Source organism: Achroia grisella, unplaced genomic scaffold, assembly GCF_030625045.1.
Source record: "Achroia grisella isolate CSIRO2021 unplaced genomic scaffold, CSIRO_AGI_Agris_v1 utg474, whole genome shotgun sequence".
Classification (NCBI taxonomy): Eukaryota; Metazoa; Arthropoda; class Insecta; order Lepidoptera; family Pyralidae; genus Achroia; species Achroia grisella.
Window position 1 is genome coordinate 259,838 of NW_026712878.1, and position 13,928 is coordinate 273,765.

General features: G+C 39.4%; 1 protein-coding gene across 1 annotated transcript; it reads left to right on the forward strand.

Annotated features, from left to right (window-relative positions):
• Nucleotides 1–1,657: 1,657 nt before the first annotated feature.
• Nucleotides 1,658–2,449, forward strand: LOC131845429 (uncharacterized). The gene has a single exon (XM_059194494.1). It carries the CDS (start codon nt 1,658–1,660, stop codon nt 2,447–2,449), a length of 792 nt encoding a protein of 263 aa, XP_059050477.1.
• The last annotated feature ends 11,479 nt before the right edge of the window (nt 2,450–13,928 follow it).

Sequence of the window (13,928 nt, forward strand, 5' to 3'; positions counted from 1 at the left end):
CATCTTATTCCTACTATTATTATATTTATTAGTAGTAACACAGATAAGACAATATTACATAGTAGGCACCTATATCAAATGGCCAGATGACAAACACTGTAAACTACATTTATATTGGACTATTACCTATACTAGATAGGGCACAATATTAAATCATAAATTATACAAAAATTAGTGATATCGATATGTTTCAATAAATTTAAATCGAAACTACCTGAATCCTACATTTAACGAAACAAAAACAAACTATCAAATTAAAGTTCTTTAAGAATAAAAACCAGATAGCGCAATTAATTCAAATCGATTTCCACTTACCCAGACCTTCGCCGTGAACGATCAGAATTTCAAATTCACCTTCCAGAAAACGAATCCAGAATGGTGTAAAGGTTCTTTTTTTGATTCCAATATGCCATTTAAACAGAACGCGCCAAAAGAAATAGTAGTTCCAGCCCAGTTAGGTTGGCCAGCCTGATGCTATCTTGGCAGTTGGCACACCTGACCGACGCTAATTGGACAATAAATCAATTCTTCCCTGCTTCTTATTGGCGAATCGTGGCATTCCAATATTGAAAATTTGGCCGCGCGATATTGACAACATGATAAAAAACAATAGGAGGCTATCTTTTTCTTTTGTGTTCATCTCTGGACCCCGGTTCTTATTAAGGACGTATCGTTTTGTATTTTGTTTCAGTCTGACCATTGTCTTATCGGTTAGGCAATTTGTTCTTAGGAGCTTGTTATTGCATTACTTATTAATATATTGATTTACCGTACGTACAGACGCGGTATTTAGTTTTTTTTTCTGTTTATTAGATCATTCTAATAAAGAGGCTATGTAAAAGAAGGAAATATCATTACAGCAACGAAATGCGCGAGCGTCATCCATTATTAGAGTTATTAACAAAACGGAACGCGCGCCCGGCTAATCTGAGCGCGCTCGGAGCGTAATTAAATTCTGAGAACAAGCGACCTATTAAAGCGAAACGGTAGCGCGACGCCCATTACAAAACGGAACGTGCATAATTATTTCGTTCCCGCCTTTTTTTCTTTTTCCCCAGTTCGATTTTCGAAAGCCCGCGCTAATGTAGCGTCTCTGCCCTTTAGCACGGAGCCTCGCGTACAATGTTCTCGTAAAATCTTATTCAATTACTGAAACTGTTCCCTTAATAGTCTGGTAATGTTTTCGCATTGTTAATTACATTTATGCATTTCAAAAAGTAGCCAAATCAATTATAACTGAGTAGCCACTGTCCACTTTCCATCACTTACTTGTGTAAATAATTCCGTTTTCGTACACTGCAAATGTTAATAATCTACTCATAAGTTACTAGCGGCGCCCCGGTAGCCCCGGCAACCTGCGGGGAGTTACTAAAATGAAATACATATATGGCTGTATACGTACATAAATATATTGTATAGGCAGCGCGCATGCGAAGCTGCGCGCGCAACTTAAATATGTCAACTGTCTTGTCTCATATAAAATTAAATTAGATAAACGTTTGCTTTGTTATTTTATTTAAATATATATAAAGATAATCCAGATCAAGCCCATAACTGGTGACCCCGCTCTTGGACAGAACCGTAAGGATATAAAATACATATTTTTAAAGAACAAAATTACATGTAAAACACAATTTTATTGATATATATGAACATCATGTCTTTGGAAAATACAATAGCTACCGAACCATCTGAACTGTTTAGAGTCGGAATACGCGTTCCTCCTTTCTGGCCGGAAGAGCCAGAAATATGGTTCGCACAAGTCGAGGGACAATTCGCAGTTTCAAATATTACATCAGATATAACAAAATTTAATTACGTTATTGGACAACTGGATCATCAATTTTCGAAAGAAGTCAAAGATATTATTATCTCTCCACCTTCCACTGAAAAATATGATAAATTAAAAACAGAGCTTATCAAACGTCTAAGCGCCTCACGTGAAAAACAAGTAAAACAACTTCTCATGCATGAGGAATTAGGAGACCGCCGCCCATCTCAATTTTTGAGACATTTACAAAGTCTCGCAGGACCCAACGTTCCAGAAGACTTCATCAAGACTATCTGGACAAGCAGACTACCACACAGCGTACAAACGGTGATAGCCGCTCAACCCACAGCGTCACTGGAGATACTTTCAGATCTGGCAGACCGCATCCAGGATATCGCTCCAGCTACACCGCAGGTATCAGCCGCTTCAGTTCCAGCATCATCGCTAGACACCATGGCTAACGAGATAGCTGAGCTTCGAAGACAGATGAAGATGCTTCTAGATCGTCAGTCTCGTTCCCCGTCTCGTCAACGAAGTCGCAGCCACTCGAAAACGCAATCAGAGTCCAACTATAGAAAATTCCCGAACTGTTGGTACCACGCAAAGTTTGGATCAAAAGCTAAGCGTTGTGTGAAACCATGTAAATATCATGCGGGAAATGCAGAGGGCGGTCTGTAATGGCGACGTACGACCGTCCCAATACGTCTGGTCGCCTGTTTGTTGTAGATCGTCGGTCGAAGATGCAATTTCTTGTCGATACAGGTAGCGACGTTTGTGTCTTCCCACGGCGAGCACTACATGAGCGTCGTCCTAAATCAGATTTTGAATTATCTGCTGCAAACGGTACAACAATTAACACATTCGGATATACTCATCTAGATTTGGATATTGGTTTACGTCGCGATTTCCCATGGCGTTTCATCGTTGGTGATGTCACTAAAGCAATTATAGGAGCTGATTTCTTGAAGTTCTATGGCCTTCTTGTAGACATACGTAACCAACGTTTGCTGGACAATACAACGACACTTTCTATCGTTTGTTCTCCTGCTCACTCATCAACTGCCATTTCTTCTATCAAGATACCAATCGGTGACTCACGGTACGACCAAATCCTGAAAGATTTTCCCGAAATCACACATCCATCTGGAAGACAAGCTGAAGTTAAGCACAGTACTGTTCATTTTATCAGGACCACACCAGGACCACCTATATCCTGCACACCACGCCGCCTCGCACCAGACAAACTAAAAATAGCAAAAACAGAATTTGAAAATATGCTGAAATTAGGTATTACACGACCTTCAGAAAGCTCCTGGGCTTCGCCACTACATCTCACACCAAAGAAAGATAATGGATGGCGACCTTGTGGAGATTATCGAATGCTGAATGCTCGCACCATACCTGATAGATATCCTGTCAGACATGTCCATGATTTCACACACAGTATATCAGGTTGTACAGTATTCTCAACAATTGATCTTGTTAAAGCCTTCCATCAGATTCCTGTTAATACAGACGATATTCATAAGACTGCCATCACAACACCATTCGGATTATATGAATTTCCTGCCATGACCTTCGGATTACGAAATGCAGGTCAAACTTTTCAGCGTTTTGTGGATGAAATTACACGAGGGCTAGATTTTGTCTATCCATACATTGACGATTTTCTAGTGTTTTCGAAGAATGAAGACCTCCATGAAGAGCATCTGCGTATACTATTCCATAGACTGAAGGATTACGGTATCATTATTAATATTGCAAAATGCAACTTTGGTCAATCTGAAGTCAAATTCCTTGGATACAGCATATCAGCCGATGGAATTAAACCTCTTGAGGAGAAAGCTGAAGCTATCAAATCATTTCCACCTCCGAAGACAGTTCGAGAACTTCGAAGATTTTTAGGAATGCTTAATTTCTACAGACGGTTCATTCCCGGAGCTGCAGAAATTCAAGCACCCCTTCATTCTCTAATGATTGGTTCTGTAAAAGGATCTCACCCTGTCAACTTATGTGGTGACACACTTCAAGCATTTGAGGATTGTAAAGAAAGTCTCTGTCGTGCTACACTTCTCGCTCATCCCGATTGCCAATGTAAATTAGGTCTTGTCACAGATGCATCAGATAAAGCAATTGGTGCTGCATTACAGCAATATAAAGATGGTGACTGGCAACCGCTTGCTTTCTTTTCACGTAAGTTAACCGCAGCACAACAAAAATATTCTCCATATGATCGAGAACTTCTCGCGATTTATGAAGCATTGAAATATTTTAGACACATGGTTGAAGCTAGAGATTTCACAATTTTCACAGACCATAAACCATTATGTTTCGCTTTTCATCAACGCAAAGACAAATGTTCACCGAGACAGATTCGTCATCTCGATTTTATATCGCAGTTTACAACTGACTTAAGACACATCTCAGGTAAAAATAATATAGTCGCTGACACATTGAGCAGAGTAGAAGAACTAGAACTTTCTATAGATTTCTCTCAACTATCTGAATCACAAGCATCCGATCCAGAATTAAGAGAAATGCTGGACCATAAAACATCATTACATTTGGAGAAGATAAAGATACCTGGAACTCACGCCGAATTATATTGTGACATAAGCACTCCAATTTCAAGGCCCTTTGTCACAAAGCCACTGCGGAAACAAGTTTTTAATAGCCTACATGCATTAAGCCATCCTGGTGCTAATGCAACGGTCAAGTTAGTAGCAGAACGCTACGTATGGCCTGGTATTAAAAAAGACTGCAGAGAGTGGACACGTACATGTTTAGCTTGTCAACGATCTAAGATAACTAGGCATGTATCATCCCCTTTGGGTTCATTCCAACTGCCACGAGCACGATTTATGCACGTACATATAGATCTCATCGGACCACTTCCAATTTGTAATGGAAACCGCTATTGCCTCACTGCTATAGATCGCTTCAGTCGATGGCCTGAGGTGATACCAATACCCGATGCTACAGCTGAAACAGTCGCAAAAGCTTTGCTCACTGGTTGGATATCAAGATTTGGATCACCCATAGACATAGTAACAGACCGTGGTAAACAGTTTGAATCTTCTCTATTTCAACATCTATCCAAAATATCAGGATTTCATCATAAGAAGACTACTGCATATCATCCTGCATGCAATGGAATTATAGAGAGATTCCATAGACAGTTAAAAAATGCCATTACATGTCATGCAACTGAAAACTGGATGGAAGCCTTACCTTTGGTACTACTTGGAATTCGAAGTGCGTATAAGGAAGATCTCCAAGCGAGTACTGCAGAAATGGTCTATGGAGAACCGCTGCGCTTACCGGGAGAATTTATTGACCCCAGCACAGCTGTAACAACAGACGTCACTGAGTACAGTGCTCGATTGCGCTCGTTTGCAAATAATTTGAAACCTTCACCTGCTTCACGCCACGTAAAACCATCCATATTTATTTTTAAGGACTTACCAACTGCTAGTCATGTCTTTCTAAGAGATGATGCAGTACGAGCTTTCTTGCAACCTGCATACACCGGTCCATATGCTGTACTAGAGAGATCTGAAAAAGTATACAAAATAATAGTAAAAGGCAAACCTGTCACTGTATCCGTCGATCGCTTAAAGCCAGCGTACATATTAGATGACAGCAGCCGCACTCCACCTGAATGCTCCGACGATACGCCTGCACCTGAAAAAATAAAAACTAAAACAAGATTAGGACGTATAGTAAAATTTCCAGATTATTATCGCCCGTAGGAACGGTCTCTGGAAGGGAGTAATATGGCTGTATACGTACATAAATATATTGTATAGGCAGCGCGCATGCGAAGCTGCGCGCGCAACTTAAATATGTCAACTGTCTTGTCTCATATAAAATTAAATTAGATAAACGTTTGCTTTGTTATTTTATTTAAATATATATAAAGATAATCCAGATCAAGCCCATACATATATTTTGAAGAAATTTAGGATATTATCATTTTAAAGAATTTTATGCTACTATTTTTTTGCAATTTGATAATGTAAAATTCTAATGGTAAAATAATTTTCTATGTTAGTCCAGCAGTTTCGGAATCTAATCATTGCAAACAAAAAAAAAATCTAATCTAACACAAATAATTAAGATGAAGTCTTATACCTATGTTTAAAATCAATTCCAGCAATTTATTTACTGTAAATAGTTGTTTCACAGGAACATTGTCCTGTATTCGGAAAATGGAGCATAAGAATAACATGCTCCAAGTAGCACCATTTAGGATAGAGGAAGTCTTGAAGAGGGAATCGACGATATACCTACTTAATCTTACATGCGCCTTTTAAAAGTCATAAAGGACTAAAAAACCTTAATCTATTGAACTAAATATATAAACCCATTATTCTATAATTATCTAATATTTGAACATAAACAATATAGCCTTTAATTCCTACTTCAAATTTGAAGTATCGCTAACATTACAGGCAACAAGCTAAATAAGATTAAAAGACCAGAGTTGTTCTGAGATAGATTCACCTGTCATAGAGACAGACGATTCAAGCACCTTAGTTTATATAAAAAATTGAAGACATGTTTTTAAAATTTTATATCTACCTATTAAAAGTACGAACTCAGACAGCAATCTACCAAAATTACATGGCCTAGCACCTAATACACCTTCAGGCTGGAAAATCATACAATTACAACACTTGAAATATCCACGTCTGGTGCGTAAGACTCGCTGAGCGATATATTTATCGGTCAACAGACACATGTACTAAATGTATGAGGTACGTACTACTTTATTACCTAGACTTACTAAAATATGAACAACTCGTGCGCAGATTATAAGATTAGCTTAAGAGATCAAACCGAAATATTTTTACTCGCCTTTTTTTACTTGGGGAAACCAGCCCCATAAATCCTACAGGCTAAAATCCCAAGATATACCTCTACCGCTTACTGCGTGAGCTAAGGGTGCACAAACATTCTTCCACAGCTCCGATGGCGGGTCCATCTCAATAGACGGGCCCATTACTCTTTTTAGTAAAAATATCGGAGGTACACGCGCTCACCTTCTCAAGGCTGATGTACTGACGGGTGGTTTAATGTGTGTACTATAATAAGTTACAATGCTTAATTTTGTCATAGTTGTGACTTATTATTTTTTATAAAAGGAACCTACAAATGAGGTAACGAATAAGTTTGCAAAAATAAATGTAGAGTGCTGATGTCGAAATTGATTCATAATGTTGTATAATAAATAATCAAATAAAACGATTCAAATACCTATTTCTATCAGGAACGAGAGTCTACACATAGAATGACATAAGACCATAAAATAAACATATCCGATGTAGCAAATTGTTTACCAGTGAAGTGAATTAGTTATTAGTTTTAGTATACAATGGGGCTGTTACGTATTTATAGTTCATAAAAAAATCCGAAAGAAACATACATCAGTTTTGTCTGTACAATAACACCAACCAGCAAGTCCTTTAAGCAATTGCAATTTCTTGCAAGTACTGACAAAATTAAAATAAAACAAATGCCATAAACAACCGTAATTTCAGTAGCTATAAGCCATAAAACACCGTAGTTTTTTCTTAGACCACCAACGCATTCAAATGAGGGACGCCATTACCTTACATAAACAATATTGTAAAGTGACAGGTAGGAGCTGTCACATCCCTCATAATATTATTCATGCGCTATCTCCCCGACCAATCGTCGTACTGTTAACATGTATTTTGACATATGACATAAGTTTGGCGCGCGTATCGGGCCGCCGTCATCTCGAACGATGAAATACAATTCGGATGTAATAATAAGCTCCCGACTTACGTTGTCTGATAAAGTAGTGTGTTTAAATCATAGTAATGATTTTGTTTTGTGTATACTAAGTTTGTAGCTACAAATAAATATGCCGAGTGTCTATCGATCATTTGAGAATTTTGTGACAATAGCAATATGTAGGTACCTACCTAATAGGTGTACCATTACAGATAGCTATAATAGAACTGATGATTGTTTCTTTTCTTATGAAATTATTTCAATTTGTTATTACAATAAGAAACTAGTTTTCACTATCTTCATGTTCTTGAATTTCTGAAAAGATAATATATCTCTTGTAGGTAGGTAGGTATATATGCTTAATTTTACTTTGAAAATACAGTAGTAAACTTAATTATAGAAAAAGTGAACAAAGGCACTAACTCTAAAAGACATCTCTACCGTAATGTAACACAGCGCGGCATAGCTAGTAATACTTTATTCATAAATAAAAAATATTTGAATATGTAATAGAAATAAAAAATATTTTATTTCTATAACATATTTTGTTACATATAATACCGTCACATGGAATGGGTGAATTCCCGAATTTTATCTAGCCAATTATACAATTATATATTATACAATAGTTGTTTGACTTCTAAGAATCGTATATACATATGCTTATGTTTATGTAATACCAATCCTTATGTTGGCGACAGCTCCTCAGGGAGAGCAGTGGACTGTATCGATGGTGGGGTTTGAAAGAAACGGTTGTCTCTCGAAGCCTGTTTATTCTCTCCACAGAAGTTTCACAATTGAGTTATAGCCGTATTCGATGTTACATTCAAGTTTCAGCCGCTGTAGCTCAGACTGTATGGCGTCTATAAGAAACTACCGCGACTGACTTTACAATAATAACGGACTATAACTGCCGTCCGTACTGTGTTAGATTATGACAGCCGTCGACATATAACAATCCGACTATGACTGTCTGAGTCCCTCTATTATAACAGTATTATGACTGCATTATAACTATATTACGACTAACTCGATACAAAAATTCCTCGCCTTATATATGGGAGGTATAGACTGTAGTGGGGACTACAGTCCTTACAAAATTCTTACTGGCAATAAACCAAACCTTATTTCTATCAGACAATGCACAACGTTATACAACTTCATAACAATATCTTTGCACATTGCCGAAATTCCCTTACTTCTTTATTCTCACAAACTAACAGTTACTCATAAAGAATGCATTGCATTTTACAACTCCACCCAAGAATATTTAACATTGGTGCAATAACCAATTTCCTTGTCTAATTACAATGCACTGTAAACACGGATTGGACAATATTCATAAAGACATGAATTACCGTGTTCCGTCCGTTAGTCTACAATAAGAATATGTTTACAATAAGAAACCCTACGGTCATCATAAACCCGATGGCTAGAAAATAGTAACGGTGTTATCTTATCACAAAAGGCCAACAAATATTCATTGTGTTTATAAACAATGAATGCCAAATGAACGCTGGTACCCAAACAGATGTTCAACCGTTATCGTAGTTTTAAACAGTGAATCGATGTCTTATTCTAAAACAGCACTTTTAAAAACTAATATTATTTCTAAGTTATTGTCCAATTTCAACACACAACTTATTGTCTACCTAATCTACACAAATATTATAGGTGCGTCGCGACGCCGCTTATATGTGTCGCCTGTCGTCAATATCCTCCCCTCGGCGTAGACTCGTCGCAGCCTCCTTTCACTGGTAGACGGCGACTTCTTGTATCCTCGGTGTCAGCACAGCCAGTTTACTCGTGGGCCGACGAAATACACCTCCTCGCGTTCGCACGTTGGCACTGCGTACTACACCATCGGCTCCCGGATGTACTGTTTCGACGACGCCTCTTGGCCACACGTTGCGTGGCAGTGTATGATCTACTACGATCATAATGTCACCTATATCAATGTTTTCTTTGTGCTTATTCGCATCTCGGATGTGCCGCTTCGTTGTTAAGTAGGTAAAGAGCGCTATCCATCGCCTTTCATGCCGTCTCCCTATTGTAATTGTAATAGGGTTGTAGTGATCAATGCCACAATTTGAAAACGGCCTATGAAATGGCTGTAATCTTTCCCTTGGCAGGTCTCTCATACTCGGTGGTGTAGGCATCTTCTTTCGTACTCTACACCAAAGATAGCTTCTTGCTATTACTCGTACGGTTGGTCGGAGTTTTATTATATAATATTTCTGTCGTATATCATTTACGACTCTCTCGTTGTTAGTGTGTCCAGCGGATCGGTGCTGTTTTTCTATGAGAATATCAATCAATATCTCTATTTCAGAGCCGAATGAGTTGCGTAGTGTTTCTTTAATCCACACGCGTTCAGCCTTTTTCAGGTGTTCAATGTCGAGAAGTGCGTTCTTATTTCGACATTTATCTCTAAACAGAAACAGCATCGCTGTAGCGCGTAGCACTCGGTTGTAATTTGAAAAACGCCTTACATCTGGTAGGCTACGTTCACTACAGTTTGTTGAATATACTGTTACCGTTTCCTCGCTGCGGGCGAGATAGTCAGCTGTTTTCGGTCGTTTCAGTGCCATGTTATTACTTGATGGCAGTGTGACGTCATCTTTACGCCTCGGCAAGCTGACTTTGTATGCGCGGTCATCCTTACGGTGCGCGGTTGTCTCGAAACAATTAATTGCTCGTTGATCCGTCGACTTTATCTTCATTTGTTTCTCTATAGCCAACGTGTCGGTGTCGAAGTGTTGCTCGACGTGCTCGTGCAACCGTTTATTTTCTGCTACTGTTGTAACATGCAGCACCTGTGCCGAGTCCCTTTTGATCGTTACGCGGGGAGTGGTACCGTGCAGTACCCAGCCTAACTGCGTTAATGACGCGGCTGGCTCGTTTCTACTTCCCATTTTTAATTTTCTTGTAACGATAAGCTGCCAGTTGTCCGATCCGATTAACAACTGTGGGCGCTCATTATCGTAGCATAGGTTATTCGGATTTAAATCCTTTAAATGATTTAAATCTAACAGTCGTTTAGGTATAGACTGACTAGTGAGCTTCATTTCTGTGACGGTTCTTGCATTTATTTTATATTTGCGTCGGCTCTGTCCTTGTATCTTAATCTGTACCGATCGACTATTTATTTCGCATCGGTCAGCGTTTATTCCATGCATGTTTAGTGGGTGAATCGGTCCGTTCGCCCCCACTGCTTTTGCTATTTTTTCATCCAATAGCGTAACTGTAGATCCCTCATCGAATAGTGCATATATTCTTTGTTTTCCTTTCGGGCCAAATACAGTGACTGGACATACTTTTAATTTGATGTCGGTACTCTTGTCAACTGTCGTTATCGTAACCGCTTCGTTGTCGATGTCTTCAGCGTTGTCACCGGTGTTTGCGCTGAGCCCTGTGTGTTGGTGCAGCAGCGGGTGGTAGCGAAGCTTACACGTGCTGACGCCGCACGATATTGCTTCGCAATTGTGACGTTTATTTTTACTTACGAGACATTTAAAACACAGACTGCCTTTTTTAACAACGTTCCATCGTTGATCGATTGTTTTTGTTGTGAATTCAGGACAAACTGTTAACTTGTGTTGTCCTCTGCAGTCTGGGCACACAATCGTGTGTCCCTTATTCTCATTTTCTACAGTTTCAACTGTAAAAACATGTCTCTTATTCCTAAGCGGTATCGCTGTCTGCCTATGCATCGTGGGTGGTCGCGGTATTTCTTTTTTTACATATGTAGGCGCCGAATATCCATATTTCATAGCCCTTCTCGCCTCTTGCGTAAGATGGTTTGAAAGTTGAATTATGTCTGGTATATCCTGCTTCTCATTTTCCTCTGCAAATATATACCAGTTCGATCGTTGATGGGGACTCATTTTCTCCAGTACTTCCCTGGTCAGCATTGGGTTGAACAGATAACCTTTTTTTACTTGACTCAGAACTGTTACGATGTTTTGTACTTTAACTGCGAATGCATTAAATTCGCTAGTGGACTGCCCTGGTCGTGGCAGTCGCTTCAAGTCTTCAATAGCACGATCGGCTATTATTTCGGGATGACCGAAGCATTGTTCCAGCGTTTCCATAATACGATCTGGATGGGTCGAGGCATTCAGCAACGGTGCTACCATTTCTCTAGCTTCACCCCGCAGACTGTTTCGCAATCTCGCTATGTTTTCGACTGCTGTAAAGCGATACAGTGCTGTCGTCTCCGTCATAGCTGCGCGGAATTGAAGCCATTCCCACGGCGACCCAGTAAATATGGGTAAATCAGTAGCTTGTCGTGGTGGTGGCCTGGACTTCATAAGAAATTCTACCGCGCTCGTTAGCTTGTCTATGGCTCGTTCCATTATGTTCGTCGGTGTTGATGATCGTCGATGCTGGTCTTCATTGTTCTGTGTCTTGATCGGGGTTTTTAATTGTTCCCCGTTCTCGTGGCGAGTCGGTTTGGTACTTATAAATACCGACTCCCCTCGTATGTTGTCCGTGGGTGGTCCATTTTGTTTCAACCACTCCTGGACACGATGTTCGTTCTGTTCTGGTTCCCCTGGGTCTGCTGAATATCTGTTCGAGGCGGCAGTGTTCATTGCTAGCTTCTGACGTGTACGATTGTCCATTTTAGGATCCATGTCAGCTAGCTGCATCGCCTCGTCCTGCACGCTTCTTATAGATTGTACGGACGGTGTCGGTGTTCCTCTTCTATATTGTGTGACTTCTTGCCTCATTGCGGTGGCGGTTGACGGCCCGGCGAATTGTTCGGCGCCGGCCGTCCAATTTTCAACCTGATATCCGCGGCGTGTGGAGGGTACGGTGTCACCGGGGCTCCGATGTTCCTGGGGGCCCACCCTATTCATTGACGGTGACTGTGGTGATTTTTCATCTAGCGCTGCCGCTTGTTCATCACGTTCCGCTTGGCCTCTTGTGACTACCATTTTATCTCCGTAGGTCGCTGTCAGCAGATCCGGCGCTCGAAGGTCCAACACTGTTGGCGACAGCTCCTCAGGGAGAGCAGTGGACTGTATCGATGGTGGGGTTTGAAAGAAACGGTTGTCTCTCGAAGCCTGTTTATTCTCTCCACAGAAGTTTCACAATTGAGTTATAGCCGTATTCGATGTTACATTCAAGTTTCAGCCGCTGTAGCTCAGACTGTATGGCGTCTATAAGAAACTACCGCGACTGACTTTACAATAATAACGGACTATAACTGCCGTCCGTACTGTGTTAGATTATGACAGCCGTCGACATATAACAATCCGACTATGACTGTCTGAGTCCCTCTATTATAACAGTATTATGACTGCATTATAACTATATTACGACTAACTCGATACAAAAATTCCTCGCCTTATATATGGGAGGTATAGACTGTAGTGGGGACTACAGTCCTTACAAAATTCTTACTGGCAATAAACCAAACCTTATTTCTATCAGACAATGCACAACGTTATACAACTTCATAACAATATCTTTGCACATTGCCGAAATTCCCTTACTTCTTTATTCTCACAAACTAACAGTTACTCATAAAGAATGCATTGCATTTTACAACTCCACCCAAGAATATTTAACATTGGTGCAATAACCAATTTCCTTGTCTAATTACAATGCACTGTAAACACGGATTGGACAATATTCATAAAGACATGAATTACCGTGTTCCGTCCGTTAGTCTACAATAAGAATATGTTTACAATAAGAAACCCTACGGTCATCATAAACCCGATGGCTAGAAAATAGTAACGGTGTTATCTTATCACAAAAGGCCAACAAATATTCATTGTGTTTATAAACAATGAATGCCAAATGAACGCTGGTACCCAAACAGATGTTCAACCGTTATCGTAGTTTTAAACAGTGAATCGATGTCTTATTCTAAAACAGCACTTTTAAAAACTAATATTATTTCTAAGTTATTGTCCAATTTCAACACACAACTTATTGTCTACCTAATCTACACAAATATTATAGGTGCGTCGCGACGCCGCTTATATGTGTCGCCTGTCGTCAATACCTTATATATAAATTCCAAACTGTGTCTGACAAACAAAGACACAGACAGATCTGTCTATATGTTTGACTTTATCACAGCTAAAAAAAAATATATGTACATTGTATATAGTTTATACGCCGTGGACGAACATCTTCCATCTGAATAAAAAGTAGACGAAGTGTCGGGTAATAACTAGTAGGTATATTACATATATCGTATAACAAACTGAAACCCAGATAGTAAAAACAATAATTTATGCAATGAATGAAAAAATCTAAACCAAATTTTTAAGCAGTAGCAGTATCTACGTTATTACTATCACTCTACGCATAAAACTGAAATACACCAATACAAAAAGAAATAAACAAATCAGATTGTTCATATGACTGAGCAGTT